Below are 18681 nucleotides of genomic sequence, written 5' to 3'. Positions count from 1 at the left end.
TGAAACTGAGCTTCGAAACTGGTTACATGATGAACTACTTTTTAAAATAAACCTTCTGAGCCCTGATAATAGCCTGGTTTTTGCTTTCAAATTTTTTTAGGCAATGGCATCATGTTGTTATTGTTGCTGTGTATATTGCTTTCGCAAAATTTAATTTCTCCAGAAAGGAATTTCTGTATCCCGTTCAGATCTAGGAAGAGCCCCAAATAATAAAACAACATGCCACCTGTCCCACTGGTTGAACAGGAACAGAATCAGGAAGAGCAGAGCTGACACTTTTTCTCAGGTTAAAAATCCATTAAAACCAAACAGAATTTTTAAAAAAATAAGCTTTGGTAACTTCAAAGGCACTAAAATAATTACTGCTATATCCTAAATCAAGGCTGAGCCAAAGGTACATTTCTTGAGTGACATAATGATTAGCAGGAGTTTCTGACTCACAGTTGTTTATTGGCAAAAACAGGAACGTGGTTATTTTCCTTCCATACAACCAAATGGAGGGAAAGCTTGAAGCTCAATCCAGTTATTACCCTTCATAAAGTACATGGATCATGGTTAATAGGACCACTCTGAAACATTAGTTCTAGGTGGAACCATAATGCTGGATTTAGCCCAAGGAACTGATTTTTAACTGTGCAGAAGTAGTTATTTGGTGTCAAGAGCATGGGACAAATCATTTTTTGCTGGACTACAAAACCAGAATTCTCCAGCAACTATGTTGCAGTGGCCAATTTGACAAAAGGATTCTGAGAACTGTAGTCAAAAAAGTAATTTCCCAAGCTTGAGAGTACTAGTTCTCAAAGCAAAGTTTTCCCTCTGTCTGTAGTGTTCGTGTTTTCATGAAAAGCTGCTTGATGAATTTTGAGAATCTAATAAAATACGAAGCAGAACCTGCAAAGCACCAAGCCTGAAATGACCCAAGACTCTTGAATTCTATCCAGGCCTTTTCCTTTCTGTTTTCAGACATACAACCTTCCTCTTGTCTTAAAGCTCCTGAAAGGTGTTTCTTCAGGTGGGCAGCTGCTTTCCTCTTTGCTTTCCTGAGCCACTAAATGCAAAACAGCTGTTTGCTTCCTTGGTCTTTGTGTGTCTTGTGTGCGTTCAAGTAGTTTCCTACTTGTTGCAACCCTATTATGAGGGTTTTCTTGGCAAGATTTGTTCAGAGGAGGAGGTTTGCCATTGCCTTCCCCTGAAGCATGTGACTTGTCCAAGGTCACCCAGTGGGAAGACGAAATAAATGCCCACTCAGTGACAGGTGTGAGTTTTTCCTCAGGTCACCGGTTAGCATCCAAAGAAAGGCCACATAGACCATTATCACACGAGGCAAATGTACCCCCATCCCAAAGGAAAGGGAATGTAGACCCAATTTGAAAGTAAGCCAATTCACGTGATTAATTATCACACATGAAGAGTGAACTTATGGTCATTCCAAAGGCAAAGCAGAGCGACCACAAAATAAGTTATCACACCAGTACATAGCATGCATATTCGACAATTTGAATTGGCAGCCTTGCACATGCTCAGTGGGCCTCTGAATGCGTTGTGAACCTTCTGGAGTGAAGAAGGGGGCCGCTTCCACTTTCACGTGAATGCTAGCTTCACGTGAATGACTGCTTTGCGTTTCTTCTTCTCCATGCATATGTATGAGCATGTGAAAGCACACACACACACACACACACACACACACACACACTTGTGTGCACAAATACATATGCAGACACACATACCCCCCCCAAATAGGCCACGTCTCTCTCTGGGATACATTGGCGGCGGCTCTCTCCCAGATGGGCAACCTTCCCTTCGCTTCTCTTCCCACTTGGCAAGGAACCAAAGGGGAAGGGAAGCAAAGGGAAGGCAGCTGTCACTCATTTGGGAGAGTGAGGCTGATGCTTCACAGAGTTCCCTCTGGGATGCATCAGTGGCATTCTCCCAAATGGGCAACCTTCTCTTCCCTTCCCTTCCCCTTTCCTTCTATTCCTTGCCAGGCAGAGAGCCTTCTCTTTCCGGCAAGGAACAGAAGGGGAAGGGAAGGTTGCCCATTTGAGAGAATGCCACCGATGCACCCAAATGGGTGACAGCCGACCTTCCCTTCACTTGTCTTCCCTTCAGGAAGAAACCGAACTGCACTGCACCATGGGATATGTTGGGATATTAGGCCAGATGCAAACTTGCATTCCACACCAACACCAAATCGGATTGGCTGCAAATTCACCTTGAATAAGATTTGTGAATTCACTAGTTCACCGAATTTACCCATTTTTGGATTGATTTAGGATTGACCCCGGAATGACTGCACAATGACAGCAATTATGTGTGATAATCTCTTGTGGATTAACATGAATACGCATGATTGGCCTTGAGATGGCATTGAATTGGCAGTGATTGGACTGGAAGTTTTTGTCGTGTGATAACGTGACTAGAGAAATGTTTGTGTGTGTGTGTGATGGATAGTAAAAAAAAAAGATAAGAAAATAACTTAATTTGAGATGTGGTGCTGGAGTGGAGAAGAGTGCTGAAAAGAATAACAAATGGGTCTTAGAACAAATCAAGCCTAAGCTTTCCCTGGAAGCCAAGGCCTGATCCAGACAGGCCTATAGGGCGCCCTCGTCACGTGCTAGGAGTTGGCTGAGGGTGCACTGCCCATACGTGCCTCACCCCTAGCACATGACGAGGTCTTCAAAATGGCGGCGCCCTGTACAAACAGGCACCGCCATTTTGGCGTGATGGATGCCTAGCATCCGCACGTCATGGCGTCATTGTGATGTTGTGATTGTGCCATTGGTGCACAGCAGTGTCACAATGGCGCCACAAAAAGAACCCGCTTTTTGCGAGTTCTTTTTGCTCTGCTGCGGCTTCCTCGCGAAGCAAAACAAAGTGTGGGCAGACCGCCCTTTTTGGGTGTTCTGTACCCTGCCCAAGATTATTAAATTGAGGCTGTTGTAGTTGGCCACATCATGAGAGGGCATGAATCATGGGAAAAAGCAATAATGCTAGGAAAGGTAGAAGGCAGTAGAAAGAGAGGAAAATCCCACTCTAGATGGATAGACTCAGTCAGGGAGCTCATGGGCCTCAGTCTACAAGACCTAATCAGAGCAGTGGAGGACAGGGGTTCTTGAAGATGCCTCCTCCACAGGGTTGCCATGAGTGTGCCTTCAAGTTGCCTGTGGATGTATGGTGACCTTATTAATTTCCTAGGGTTTTCTAAGGCAAGTATACTCAGAGGTGGTTTTGCCGGTTCTTCTTCTGAAATACAGCCCACAGCACCTGGTCTTCATTATTGGCCTTCCATCCAAGTACAAACTAGGTCTGACCCTGCTTAGCTTCCATGATTAGACAGGATCAGGTGCTTTTAAGGCATTTAGGCCAGGTAATAGCCAGTGTGGTGTAGTGGTTTGGGTGCTGGACTAGAAATCTGAAGACCAGGGTTTGATTCCCACCTTGGCCAAGAAGCCCACTGGGTAACCTTGGGCATGTCACATTCTTTCAGTCTCAGACAAAAGCCATGGTAAAGCCCTTCTCAATAAATCTTCTCAAGGAAACCCAGTGATAGGGAAGTCACAAAGTCAGAAATGACTTGAAGGCACACAACAGCAGCAGCAATAACAATAACAACAGAAAGATGTGCTTCAGTCACCTGTCAACAACATCTGTCAACTTATGGAGTTTTTGTTGTGTGGCTCCAAATCATTTTTTACTCATAGTGACTCTAAGGCGACCCTATCATCAGAGAGGGTTTGTCATTACCATCCTTGCGCAAGAGTGTGACTTGCGCAAGGTCACCCAGTGGGTTTTCATGGCTGAATGGGAAAAACCCTCTATCTTCAGTTGTAGACTACTCAGAAATGGGTTTAATTTACTGTGGCTTCCAAGTGGTGCTCAGGTGCAAAATAGGCAAAAATGGCAGGTATTTAATCCTGACACTAAGTCCTTCTGGTGTTAAGCATTCATGAAAAAAAACAACCAACCAAACAGAAAAAGCTCAGCACCTACCTCATGTTTATGAAGAGTCCACTGCCATATGCAGTAATGAAAGAAGTACAGCAAGCTATTAAGGATACAGGAGGAATCCCTCCTGGAGAGAAAGCTGAAATGGAGGACAGGTCCCATAAAAGGAGGATGTCTGATCACCCAGCAGATGTCCTCACCACAAAGGAGGACAAGGCACCATAAAAGGAGGACATTCCAGAAAAAAGGGAGACCATGACCCAAGGAAAGCTCCTAACACTCCTAGAAATGTTGCCGCATGCTTCTTAGGGATGCTCAAAATGGAGGGCCTTTTGGAATCCCTCCTGGAGAGAAAGCTGAAATGGAAGACAGGCCCCATAAAACAAAGGCATCTGGTCACCCTGCCAGCTGTCCTAACCACAAAGTAGGACAAGGCACCACAGAATGGAGGACATTCCAGAAAAAAGGGAGGACATGGCTCAAGAAAAGCTCCAAAGTTCTAGTGGTTCCCAAACTTTGGACCTCCAGCTGTTTTGGACTTCAACACCCAGAAGCCCCTTGCAGCTTGGTCCATAGTGAGGAATTGTGGAAGCTGAAGTCCAAAACATCTGGCGGATCAAAACTGCTCCAAACACTCCTAGCAATGCAATGCCGATGCCTGCTTCTTAGTGATGCTCTAAAGGGAGGAGATTCTGAAATTTCTCCTGGACAGAAGGGGAAATGGAGGACAGGTCCTGGAAAAGGAGGACCCCTGGTCAACTTGCATGGGCTTCTTAGTCCTTCTCAAAATGGAGGACATTCTGAAACTCCTCCTGGACAGAAGGGGAAATGGAGGACAGGTACTGGAAATGGAGGACCCCTGGTCAACTTGCATGGGCTTCTTAGTCCTTCTCAAAATGGAGGACATTCTGAAACTCCTCCTGGACAGAAGGGGAAATGGAGGACAGGTACTGGAAATGGAGGACCCCTGGTCACCTTGCATGGGCTTCTTAGTGATGCAATGTCAATGCATGCTTCTGAGTGATGTTGAAAAGGGAGGAGATTTTGGAAATCCTCCTGGGCAGAAGGGGGGAATGGAGGACAGGACCTGGAAAAGGAGGCTCCCCTGGCCCCCCTGAGCTGGTGTCAAGGCTGGGTTGGACCCCCCCCCCCCGGTGAAGGGGAATGCAAGGGAGGCTGGTTTCCTAGCCATGACGCGTGCTGGAAAGGAGAGCGCACACAAAAGAGGCGGAGCAGAAGCAGCAGCAGCAGCTCTTCTTCTTTCAGGAGGCATCTGGTGGAGGATCAGCACCAGCGCTGGTCCAGGGTGGCTCTCCTCCTTCTCCGCTGTCTCCTGGCTGGATCCCTGGATGGAGCCCCCAGAGGCTAGCCGTGGGCCCTGGCACTCCTGCTCTGCCCCCCGCTGGGCCCTGGCCCTGGCCCTCTGTGCCTTGGTGGCAGCCTTGGTGGCCCTGGCAGTCACTTTGGCCAGGCAGCCCCAGATCAACCAGACGGTCCCTTGGCCATCGCAGCCCACTCCGCAGACCAGGCAGCAGGTACCTGGGGTTGGAGGGTGGAGGTGGGCTTCCCCTGGCTTCACAGCTAAAGCAACAGCCCCTTTACATCCCCTCTCTGTTTAGTTTGAGGGAGTGCTCCAAAGAGGCAGCATGGTGTTGTGGTTTGAGCATTGGACTATGGCTCTGGAGACCAGGGTTCCAATCCCAGCTCAGCCACTGGGGGACCTTGGGCAAGTCACGCTCTCTCAGCCTCCCAGGATGACCATGGCAAACCTCTAAAGGTGGACTAAGAAACTTGCCACCCCTCCCAATAATAATAATAATAATAATAATAATAATAATAATAATAATTTATATCCTGCCCCTCTGCGCAATGCAACCAGGGCAGCTTACAACATTAAAATATACAATCCAACATTAACCCATGACAAGTTCGCCTTAGGGTCGACATTGGCAATGAAACCCACTGGGGGACTTTGGGCAAGTCACACTCTCTCAGCCTCTGAGGATGGCCATGGCAACCCCCCTCTGAAGGAACTTGCTAAGAAAACCCCATAATAGCATTGCCTTAGAGCAGTGCTTCTCAATTATTTTCTGTCATGCCCCCCCTAGGAAGAAGAAAACATTTCACGCCCCCCGTGTGACTGTAAATAGTATCATTTGTCTATAAAATTGTTATAAGTACCTCTGCATAACATACCTTTACAGAGCCTTTGTAAGAAGCAAGGATGGACCTTTAATGTAATGTAATTTGTTAAGCTGTTAAAAACATGACTGCTTTAGAAAAGATGATAGTAATCTTAAAAGTCACGCTTTCTTTCCCCCCCTCTCTTTTCCTTTGTAGTAATAATGTATTCAAAGCAAATAGAATATCTGGCAGGAAAATATGTTTATTATTAGCACCATAAATTCAACACAAATATACAGAACCTTTAATTTCTGGTAAATTATGTAGCTGGGGACTAGAGTTATAAATGAGTGTGACAAGGATGAAAGAATGAAAACTGGAAGTAGATGAATAGAGAATGTTCAGTATATCTTGAAGAAACTCATTATTGGTTTTATGTTGGATGTTGTTAGTGATTATGAATTATTTGTAGTATGATGTGATGGTGGATGTTGTATTTGTTGTGTTATGTTATTATGCTATTATGTAAGCATCCGGTAAATAAAGCGAAAGTGGTGAGCAATTGTGCGAATGATTATCACACTCAGTTGTGCAACTAAAGTGATATTGGAAATGCATTGTCACTGAAATCCCAAAAGTAAAAAGATGCATGTCAATGGCAGGTTTTTTCAGACAGGGTTTGCCATTGCCATCCTCTAAGGCTGAAAAAGTGTGACTGGCCCAAGGTCTCCCAGTGAGTTTCCATGGCTGAGTCAGGATTCGAACTCTGGTTTCCAGACTTCTAGTTCAATGCTCGAACCACTACACCATACTGGCCCTCTAACAACAACAAGTTGTTTATGTTGCACTTATGACCATTACACATTCAGTAATAAAAAGAAATTACGATTAATGGGTAGCATTAGTACAAAAAATATTACTAAATATTTTATATGGTTTGGGATGGGAAGAGTTCACATTGAGTTAGCAGACCAGGTGGCACCAATAATTATCATATCCATATCTTTATTGATTTGTTATTTTGTTAGACGATCATTGCTGATTTTGTATGTAGACACATTATGCAGTTCCTGAATTGGAATAAAATAAAACTTGAAGGGAAAAAATGTATAGAAACCCACAGGTAGTCTTCTCAGTACTATGAAGTTCTGGCATAAGAAAGCAACTCCAGGTCCCTGAGTATGGGGAAAGAAAAGGTGACATGGTGAAATAAAAGAGAGTTTATACACATAAAAAAACCAAACAAACTTAAGCTATAACAAAATTGTTTGATTTTTGTCAGGGTGCTCCAAGGCTCTCCCTTAATTATTTTTGCCAAAGCAACAACAACAAAAATATGTTGTGTTGTACAAATGCAAGCCTTACAAAACAACTATACTCTGGGACAATATTATTCAATAGAATCTAAGGCTACATCTGCACTGCAGAAATAATCTGGTTTGAGACCACTTTAACTGCCGTGGGTCCATCTTAGGGAATTCGGGGAATTGTAGTTTGTTGCACAGAAATAATTTGGTTTGACACCACTTTAACTGCCATGGCTTCATGATATCGAATTTGGGGAACCAACCTTTGCTATGTAGGATTATACAAATAGAGCACTACATCCATCCCTTTCTTATTTGGTTCTGGTTCTGGACTCGCCACTAACCTCAAGCTCCTTTTTTTCCAGAATTATGCACAACTCATCCTTAACATGCAAGGGAACTGTAAGTACCTTTCTTTCCCTTCCAACATTTCTTGGCCCTTTGGAATCTACATTGTCAAAATAATGGAGTTTGATACCACTGTAAGTACTGGAGCTCCATCCAGTGGAATCCTAGGATTTGTAGTTTTGCAAGGTCTTGAGCCTTCTCTGCGCAAGAGTGCTGGTGCCTCTCCCAGTCCATCAGATGGAAGAAGACTGAGGTGTTTATCACACGGAGGTTTTTGCAACTCAGATCTGGGGTGACTCCTGGTTCAGCTATGCAAATTCACGTTATAACTCACATATTTTATCACAGCTGGTTGCCCTTCCGAATCGAGGGAGACTCGAATCCAAGGTAAGTCACGTGATGCGGATTCACGCAAAGAGGAGTGAGTGCAAATTGTATTACCACACCGGTGCATAACATGCGGATTCAATGATTCGAATTGGCACCCTTGCGCTTGCTCAGTGAGGGTCTGAACACATTGTGAACCTTTGCACTTCCGGGGTTAAGAAGGGAGCCTGGTTCCACTTTCACATGAATGCTAGCCTCACCTGAAATATTGCTTCATGTTCTGTGGGCTTTAGAGTCCGTTTTGGCACCCAAACTAGGACTCTTTTTCTGGGAGATAGGGTCCGTTTTGGCACCCAAACTAGCAATGGAAGCAGGGGGGGGGAGTACCGGAAGCAAATGGGGCAAAATTGCAGCACAGCATCATGGGAAATGTGGGACCTTGGAAGTTTGGCGGGGGGGGGGGCTTACTGGGACGGAAGCAAAGTTGCATTCCACACCAGACCAATTCGGAATGAAATTGCAGTGAGCTTGGAAGCGATTTCTGTGAATTCACTTGTTACCGATTTCATCAAAATGAGGGGTTACTTTGGAATCACGGTGGAAGCGCCACGGAAGGAGCCCCCCATAGAAAGAAATCATGTGTGATAATACATCACATTATCACCTGAATTCGCATCGTTGGACCCGCAGTCACGTCAGATCAGAGCTGCAAAAAGCTACAAAAGCCTCCCTGTGATAAACACCTGAGAGTTAAAAGAGACTGGAGGAACCAATGGTCAAACTTAAAGATAACAGAAGGAAATGGATAGAAATAATAAATTCTATATAACATTATTGTAAATATAAAATGAACGAAAAAAAACAAAAACAAAAGAGAGGGGGGAAGGCAAAGAAACACAATGAGCTTTGAAATTAACGGAACAAACGAAGGGAGAAAAGATTACTAAAATAATTGGTTATATTACTTAAGGAGGTTTTAGAAGTAACAACAAAAAATGAGGAATGAGTCTAGAAATATCAATGGAAGGGTTACAAAGAAGTAAATTCTGTCAGTGGGGGAAGGAAGCCGAAGCTTTTAAATTGTGTGTGTGCGTGCGCGCGCAATTTTTTGGTTTATATGAAAAGTTATCTATGTCCGTATTATATGAAATAAGGCAACAGATAAATGTAATCAACTTATAATGAAAAGTTATTTTTAAAAAGCCAAACAATGCTGGTGTCTTACAAAACTACAGATCCCAGGATTTTGTAGGAGGGCGTCATGACAGTTAAAGTGGTGTCAGACTGCATTATTTCTACAGTGGAGATGCATCCCAAGTGGGGCGACACCACAGATTTGTATTAATGCTGTACTATATGAGGCATTTTGTTTTCCATTCCTTTTTCTGATTGTTCTTAACATTGAATTTGTCCTTTTATTAAATGCTGAAAATCTGAAAGACTTGGGAAAATAGTAGAAGAACGACACACCTCTAGAAGTTACAGTTGAGCCTCCATATCCACGGATTCTTTATCCACAGATTCAAGCATCCATGGCTTGAAAACATTACAAAATGATATAAATTCCAAAAAGCAAACCTTGATTTTGCCATTTGATATAAGGGGCACCATTTTACTATGCCACTGTATTTAATGAAACTTGAGCATCCATGGTTTTTGATATCCATGGGGCTCCTGGATCCAAACTGCAGCAGATACCAAGATCCCACTGTAAAGGTAGCAAGGGGTGAGATGGTGCCCCCTACCTCCCCAGGGAACATTTGATGGTGGTTGTTGTGGTGAACTATCATGGGGTTTTCTTAGCAAATTTCTTCAGAGGGGTTTGCCATGACCATGGCTGAGGGTGAGAGACATTTCACCTCTGAAGTAGGGTCCCCTTCATACAACATAACTATAGCTGTGTGGTTCCGCTTTAACTGCTGTGGCTGCATTTTATGGAATCTTGAGATTGGTAATTTGGGGAGGAACTAGAGAAGCTCCCTGTTTGAGAATTCTAAATGCCTCTCCCAAAACTGCCGGGATCCCATAGAAAGTTGCCATAACAATTAAAGTCCAACCATAGCACTGCAATAGTGTTGTGTGAATGGACAACATTTTTAAAAGTTGCTCTTCAAAATCAGAGATAGACTTGTGGCCACTTTTGTTTCTCCCCCTTTGTATTTTTGCAGTCTCCACAGATCTCAGAAGGTGTTGGCACAGAAAAGTGACCCCTGGGTTCATAACAGTTGCCCACATATTTTTTAATGGCATGCAGAAAATGTATGCATGAGTTATTTATTCAGTTGTCTGTAGGCCAAGTAAAAGATTACATGGCAGAGAGAGGCAGGAGCCTCCCAACCCTTTGGGTATATGTATGTCTTGTCAAAATGAAAAATGGTTTATGGAGGACATGTGCAGGGAGGGACAGAGATGCTTAATCCTTTCTTCTCTTGATGTCTTGCTGCTGTACGCACGCAGCTGTGAAGTGAAAAATGCACACATCTTTTCCATTTGGGGTGGGAAGGCAGATTACCAAAATGTCAGCTGGAGAAGGGAAGGCTTATGTGTCCTTTCTCCCCCCACTCCCAGCTTCATTATTCTGTTCAAAATTACTTTCTCCCATAGCTATTTCTCACTTTTCTTTACTTTTCTTTTTAATTAAGAGAGTTAAGAGTCTGTCGATCTCTCTGCAGATGCAAAATTTTTCCACATCTTGAATACTCAGGCTGGTAACTAAGGCCTTATGCTTGGTAAGCATAGTTGCTGCTTAAGATTACATTGTTGTTGTTAACATCCAGGGGTAACCATGTTGGCCATATAGCAAATCCAATCACAAATACACCAAACAGTTATACCTTTGTGAAGTCAAAGGCTTTCATGGCTGGCCTCCATAGTTTTTTGTGGGTTTTTCAGGCTATGTGGCCATGTTCTAGTCAGGAATAAACTCTTCTAGAACATGGCCACATAGCCCGAAAAACCCACAAAAAACTATAATTATACCTTTATTGGCCAACCAAAATGCACAATATACATGTTGAGCTTCAAAAGTTTGCAACATGCGTATTGTTGCTGCTGTGTGTTTTCAAGTCATTTCTGACATATGGTAACCCTATCCTGGGGTTTTCTTGGCAGAATTTGTTCAGACGGGGGTTGCCATTGCCATCCTCTGAGGCTGAGAGGCTGGGTAACTTGTCCAGGGTTACCCAGTGGTTTTAAATGCCCAAGCTGTTATTTGAACCCAGAGTTGTAGTCCAGTGATCAAACTACTATGCCATATTCACTCTGAAGCCTTCCAAAATTAAATTTTCTCTGGAACATCCCTGTGGTCATCCATAGTCAATGGGATGCTCAGGGTGTGGATGCTTGAATCTGTGAATAAAAAAACCCGTGGATATGGAATACCAACTGTATTTTTAACATATATATAAAAAAGAAAGTTGGAATGGAAAAGAAAGCAAGCAAGAGAGAGAGAGAGAAAGAAAAGGAAGAGGAGAAGGAGGATGAGGATAGGGATGAGGAGGACAAGGAAGAGGAGGAGAGCACATAGAATATAAATGTAGTTTAGGGATATACATTAATATAAGCTGGCCATATGGCCCAAAATAGATTTACTTGGAGCTGATGTTATGTGTGGCTAAATCCGTGTCTTCTGACCACTGAACCATATTTACACCCTTGGATTTGAGTCTTTTACCTAAAGTAAAAGTATACAGGATCCAAACAAACTGACCACTAATTAAATTCTAAGCCATAGAAATCTAATGATTTCATTTATGTCTTTGTATTAATTGAAACAGAGGTAATCCTGATCCATGCAGTTCTCATATCAGTCTATGGAATGACATCTTAATTTGAGGCCTAGAAAAACAAGTGTGTGTATCTGCGTGCTATTAAACATTTTGTTAAGTAGTGTTATCACCTTCTAAATGTTATTTTGTTCGGTTGAACTTTATTAAATTATGTTACTTTCAATACAATTTTTTTAAAAAATAAAAACACACATCTATAAATATAAAAGTTTTTTCCATAATACAAAATCAATGTGTCGAAATGCATTAAGCCAGAAAGAAGTGACCATTGAGTATGTAGACATGATGTGGCAAGGAAGCACTATCTAGATTACGTTGCTCTAAGGAAAAAAATCCTTTCTTGGAGGAAATAATTCATTCTTGCCAGTAACAATGGGCAATTTTACCAATCTTCTTTCTGCTGAGAAAGACTTCTGAGAAAGATTATTCACACCCGAGGACTTAACTATGCAGACAATTTGCATGTTGTATTTCCTGCTACTTTCTGCACAGAAATTTTTGTTTTCCTGCATGGAAAATGCTGTTTTCAGCATTAATAATAATAGTAATAATAAACGACATCTGAATTTTGTTCAGGATTAGTCCTGATCTATGAAGATTCTTGTTACCATCAAGTTTGTTCTGCATTAGCCAAACAGGCTTTTTCATGGAATGATAAAAACAAACCAATATTACATTCAAATATGTGTGTGTTGTGTGCCTTCAAGTAGTTTCTGACTTATGGTGACCCAAAGGTGAACCTATCATGGGGTTTTCTTGGGAATTTGTATAACCAATTCAACTATGTTTACCTTACCTAAATATTTAAACATAGTTAAGGTAAAATAGATGAATTGAAAAACATATAAAATAGGACTGAAATTATATCTTGATTCTTGTCAGTCCAGGATTCTTATCAGGGTTTCCCAACACTCAACATACATGGGTTTTTGGTTTATTTTTTTATTTTTTAACCATTTTTAGCATATATTTGAATATTCTTCCCTGTTGCTAACAGTGTAACTTTATTGTAATGTCTGTGCACAACTCAAGTCTTTTGTGACATTGCAAGAATCCAAGGGTGCAAATGATGGTACAAAACTTGTTCCTACTCCGGTACTAAGATGGAAGTTCTGCTTGAGTTGCAAAATCATTTACTGCTGTTTTGTTTAGCAGCAACTGATGTTCTCTCTTGATCCTTTCTTCTGTTTGTAGCATCCATAGCATTGAGGAAACTGGATTGGTTTACGCAAGACGTTAAAGGAACATTTCTTGGCTCAGCATTTGACTATAACTCCAGCTCTAAGATGCTAATTGTAAAGGCGGGTGGCCTTTACTGTGTGTATGTCCAGATTAATATTACCCGTCATTTTGGCAGTACAGAGGAGATGAATGCCAACCTCACCATCCATCATGAGATACCCGGAAAATCTGTTTCTCCCCATGAACTGCTGAACCTTCCCTTACATCTGTGTCACTATTCAAAGAAAACATTTCTTTGCTTCAAATCTACACTTTATCGACTGGCAAAGAATGATGCACTCTACGTAACAATAAGTGCTGAGTCAAAACAAAATGGGTCCTTGACATCACTTGGTAACTTTTTTGGCCTCTTCCAGATAGGTGAGACCTCTTAGTTCAGAAAAGACTGGAATCAATAACTGTTCTGTTGTTATGAGAAGAGTGGAGGAGGTGTTAAAGAACAGCAATGAAAGATTTTCATACAAGATTCCTCTATCTGAGTGGTTACACCTATAGCTATTTGGAGGATCCTGTGGATTATTTTCTTGACTGGATTTATTATCATAATCTTCTATTTATATAGCACCATCATTGTCCATGGCACTTTACATGTCTGAGCTGTGAATAATATCAGAGTGCTTGACTTTTGAAGACCTACACTTTTAAACATTTTGAAACCTGTTGTATTTAGTAACTAAAATAAAATACTGTACAGTGGGCCCTTGGTATCTGCTGAGTTTTGGTTCCGGGAACCCACGATGGATAACAAAATCTGTGGCTGTTCAAGCCTTGTTAAATACACTGTCGTAGTAAAATGGTGTCCCTCATATAAAATGGCAAGATCAAGATTTGCTTTTGGGAATTTATTTTATTTTATTTTGAATATTTTCAAGCCATGGAGGGTTGAATTTGTGGATACAGAGGGCTGACTGTATAGCTGTAGCAGTTTTCATATAGGTAGCAGTTTCCAGAGAAAATTGTGCAGCATAATGTGTTAATACAAAAGCAGCAGAAATGTGCCTGTAAATGAAATGCTCCCCGCTGCTCCAGATTTGTGTGTCTTTTCAGAGCTGGGAGTTTATCACATGGAGCAGATTGCTAAAATCCTGTGCAGAAATGGGATTTAAAAGTCTGGGGGGAAAAAAACCCTCTGCGAAAGCGGGTTGTTTTTCAGACGTGTTTGTGTAAAAGTGAAATAACATGATATTAACCCGAATGGAAAGTCGTCAAAACTGACTTCTTTTTACTTTCGGAAGTTTTTGAAAGTAGAAAGGACCGGGTTTTGGCAACTTTCCGTTCAGGTTAATGCCGCGTTATTTCGCCTTCACACAAACATTGTCTGAAAATCTACCTGCTTTTACGGATTTTTTTCTACTTTTTATTTGGGTTCACCCCCGATGTTTGTGGGGTTTTTCTAGTTTAAATTCAGTTTCTGCACGGGATTCACTCCCTGGAGACTGAAGCTATGGTTGCCCTGGGTGCTTCTGCTGCTGGCCAGCTATAGTTGTAGTGGGTAAGCTCAGTCTCCCACATTTTAAAATGCTATGTCTAGGACAAAGCTTGGAAATGTTACTTTTTGGGTTACAGTTGCTAGAATCCACTGATGATGCTGGATGGGAAATTCTGAGAACCAAAAACATATGCTCTCTTAAGCTCTGGTCCAAGGAACCTTGTGAAAGGCTTGTGTTAGTCCTGTGGAAGTTTTGAAACTGGGGGTGGGAACTATTGCATGCAACTAGCATATGGATCTAGCATGTTGGTTCTTTGGATGCTATCCAACATCTTCCCTTTTTAATATCACTCTGCAGCAGAATGTAATATTCTCTTACTTTCTCATTTGTCCCACATTTTCTGCCTGGCCTCCAGTACATTACTTTCAGAGCTCTTTTGTCTTCATCTGACTAGCTCTGTTTTCTGTAACCAACTTACTTTTCTCAAAAACCAAAAGAAACATGGCCCAGGCAATAGCTAAAATAAAAGGGGAGAGGGAAAGAGAGTGCAAAATGGAAAGAGAAGAAGAAATGCACAATAGCAAAAATTCAGGCTTGCTTCCTCACACTTCAGAATCCACAAGCACAATGCCTTCAAAGCAATGGCACTATTGACATAACTCATATTCAGTAATGTGATTAAATAGAAAAAAAGTTTTAAAATATTGTGAAAGTAATTTATTTACAAGCTAATTTATAATAATGAGTATGTTATGTTGACATATTTACTATATGTGTTTTATTTTTAAATAAACTCATGGCACATGTCAATGTTTTTTTTACGTCATCATATCTGAGTATGGGTGCATATCTCTCTGTTGGCAGCTTGGGATTCTGTTATTCCTGTTTGACCAGGGCTCTATTATCCAAGCATCTCTTCCACAAATCCTTGACAACTAATACGGTCGCACCTAGTTTCCACAGCATGCTGCATAAAGATGTAGAGAATAATTGGGGCCAAATCCAAGACATTTCATCACCTCAGGGAATCCAGAAGGGAATAAATGGGGATTTGTCCCAGTTCTGCGTAAAAAAAATCTAGATATTTGTGCATGCATGTGGACTGCAGACCATAATGATGTTGACATGGGGCCAGAGGGTGGGGAGTTATGCAGAAATACATACATTTGTATATATGAAGAAGGAGGAAACCAAATCAGCCACGGCCACATGCTGTGGTTTATTGGACCAGGGTGAGTTAGAAAGAGAGAACTGCGCATGGAAAGTTCTCCCAAATTTGCTGTGGTCATCATGGATTAGAGTAACCCAAACGTAAACTATGAGCCTGTACAGACAGGCCAAAATAAAGCTGCTTCAGGTCACTTTGGAGGCATGCTGTTTCAATTATGCATGCGTCCTAAGAGGCCAGAAGCTGCACCAAAGCTGCACTCCAGTCCTTAGGACCGGAGCATGGCTTTAGCATGGCTTCTGGCCTCTTAGGACACATGCATAATTGAAACAGAATACCTCCAAAGTGACCTGAAGCAGCTTTATTTTGGCCTGTCTGTACGGGTCCTATATTTTCCTGTTAGTATAGATGCGGCCATAGCTTGCCAAGGTTGCCAAGTCACTATTGCAAGGCACATGGGCTGGGAAAATTCCATCAAACTAGCAAATTCAATACAAGTGTTGACTATCAGCTAGGCATCAATTGGCCATGTAAACAACTGTTTCCCAATCCTGTGGCACCATTGGGAATGAGATATAGCATGTAACCATGTCAGCTTGTTCTTCTGGAGGAAATTTCAGGAGACCATACCCAATTGAAAAGAGATACAGACATTTTTTTCTGTGTTAGACCATGCAAAGCCATATTACTTACAGTATAAGTAGAGAGTAGTGCTTGGAAATAACAGGTACCTTAATTACTGTATATTCTCATGTATAAGTCTAGAAATTAAAAACCTGGGTTGACTAATGCAGGGTCAATGTAAGTACTATCCCTAGGCTTAAAACTTATCAAAAAACAAGGAACCGTACCTTCTCTGAGCAGAATGGCAAAAGGCAAGAGGTTAGTCAGTCCCAGGAGAATCATTGTGAATGCCTGGGGAGGAAAATGGTAGCAGTGCCAGCTCTTTAATAAAATAAATTACACCACGCCTTTAAAATATTCAGTATTACATGCAGTTCTGAATCAAACCTTCTTTTTTTATAAAAAAAAATTCCCAGAACTGGAACAGAACCATCTTCCTGTCACTTTGATCACACAACCAGATTACTCATTTTGATTACATTTTGGCTAGGAGTGGTCTTGAGGCCGTCTATAGGGAGCAATTTAGAATCAAACTTTAGAAATGTCTGAACTAGGAATTCTCAGACCATTTGTTGGATTAATGAAAACACGTCGGGTTTTTCTCACATTCCACTACCACTTGCTTTTTTTCTGTTAAAGTTGGCTCCAAGACTTGAGACTTAACTTGAGACTTGGCTTGAAAGTATTTGGCAAGGCCTGACACTTGAAGGTAGAGACGTGACTCTTGGAGTAAAAGACTTGAATACATCACTGATAAACACTAAACAAGTTATATTGTTACCATAAATGCCTTGGAAGGCACCCACAAATTGTGTTCAATGGGGGAATTAGCTTGATAGGAAGTAGTGAGAAAGCTTCAGACAACTCTAAAGCCAGGACACAAGCTTTATTATGTATAATGGTTCTGAACCCAAAAACTCCGGAGGCAGGTTCCAAATTAATTAATTTATTGATTAAAAGGAGATCTAAGATACACACAAAACACTCTCTCACATTCACATGCAATAACTAAGTTATAAAAAGTGGTAGCAGACAGTGAATTAAAGGATTGCAGTGGGCTATACTTTACCAGTTCCAGAACCAAGGCTTTGATCTGGAGGAAGACTGTGAGATGACTGGGGCTCAGTACTCTGCTTTGTGGCACAGTAATACTGAGAGGTCAAGCTTGAATCTAACAGTTTCTCCTGATTCCAAGTGGACCAAATTTGAGGTGTCCAGTTAGGCATATTTATAGGGTGAAATGTGTCCTGAGGCAGTTTGAGTGGATTTTATAGGAGGAAGAATGGCCAGAGATGTGTGGAAATGGTAGGGCAATCAATGCAAATGTTTTATAGGGGCTGTACACACAGCCCCGAAGGGGCGGCCTGGAGCCGCCCCTGTTACAGCCAGATCAGGGCTGTGGCAACCACACGACGTGGCCCTGATCTGGTCTCTGCAGGGTGCAAAAAGCAGCTCCTTTTTGCTCCCTGCAAAGGGTGCGATAGTCATGTTGCCATGTATGCAGTGCCAGAGGAGTGCCATGATGCCATGTGCCATGCAGTGCACGGTATCACACCACCCTGCGGGCGGAGCCAAGGCATGCGTCATGGAGACACTACACCCCAACTCCACCTCCAAGCTGGCCCAAATGGCCAGTCTGCACAGCACCACACAAAGAGGTGTCATCTTTGATTCCCAACCTTTGGCAAGTGCCCAGCTCTTTGATTCTCAACCTTTGGCAAGTGCCCAGTATGTTGCCCCCATCACACACCTGTGTGAAGGGATTATGCAGATTCCAGCCTCAAAAGACCTAACATGTCTATATATGCTCCCAAGCCAAGTCTGCTGGATATCCATACTTGACTATTGTTCTCGCATCAGGGCACTTCTGGTGGCTACGTGACCAAACATCCCTTTTAAAATCAAGCTGATATCAAAGGTCGACTAGAAACGAAGGAGGGCTATCCTGTGTGTTAACAATAAATTAAATTTGACACATAGGCACTATCCCAAAAGTTCCATGCGTCCAGTGACGTGCTGGTACAGGACTTGATTTTAGGATCTTTGTGCGTGTGCTGTTCAGTAGTTTTGCAAAATTTGGATGCAAACATAAAGCACTAAATAAAAAATAAAAATAGATGTCAATGCAATAGAGAAATTACACCACAAAGAATTACAATTCTGAGTACAGCTAATTGTTCTACCAACATACACTTTGGATCCACGGGGAGCTCTTTCAACATTCTGCAATGGGTAAGCACAAGGCTTTGGGTCATCTGGTGGTGGTACAACTGTGAGACCAAGCATAACTATACTGGTGGATCTATACATGATGGATACTATAAATGTATACATCCTTAGAAAGCTGTTTCAAGAAGACTCTGTTAGGAACTTTCCTT

At 42.0% G+C, this 18681-nt stretch overlaps 1 protein-coding gene across 1 annotated transcript; it reads left to right on the top strand.

The window, feature by feature from the left end:
* Positions 1 to 5135: 5135 nt before the first annotated feature.
* On the top strand, positions 5136 to 13518 carry TNFSF9 (TNF superfamily member 9). The gene is made up of 3 exons (XM_089535781.1): positions 5136 to 5480; positions 7742 to 7778; positions 13034 to 13518. Exons 1-3 carry the CDS (start codon positions 5136 to 5138, stop codon positions 13453 to 13455), a joined length of 804 nt encoding a protein of 267 aa, XP_089391907.1. The 3' UTR covers positions 13456 to 13518.
* The last annotated feature ends 5163 nt before the right edge of the window (positions 13519 to 18681 follow it).

This window comes from Sceloporus occidentalis, unplaced genomic scaffold (assembly GCF_023333645.1).
Source record: "Sceloporus occidentalis isolate IW3139 unplaced genomic scaffold, rSceOcc1.0.p SCAF_1, whole genome shotgun sequence".
NCBI classification, from domain to species: domain Eukaryota; kingdom Metazoa; phylum Chordata; class Lepidosauria; order Squamata; family Phrynosomatidae; genus Sceloporus; species Sceloporus occidentalis.
This window is presented reverse-complemented; position numbering and strand designations above follow the sequence as displayed.

Excerpts from the sequence above, each read along its gene's own strand:
- TNFSF9 (XM_089535781.1), top strand. The coding sequence starts at position 5,136 with ATGACGCGTGCTGGAAAGGAGAGCGCACACAAAAGAGGCGGAGCAGAA. Across the intron at positions 5,481-7,741 it reads CTCCGCAGACCAGGCAGCAG|AATTATGCACAACTCATCCT; the intron begins GTACCTGGGGTT and ends CTTTTTTTCCAG. Across the intron at positions 7,779-13,033 it reads CCTTAACATGCAAGGGAACT|CATCCATAGCATTGAGGAAA; the intron begins GTAAGTACCTTT and ends TTCTGTTTGTAG.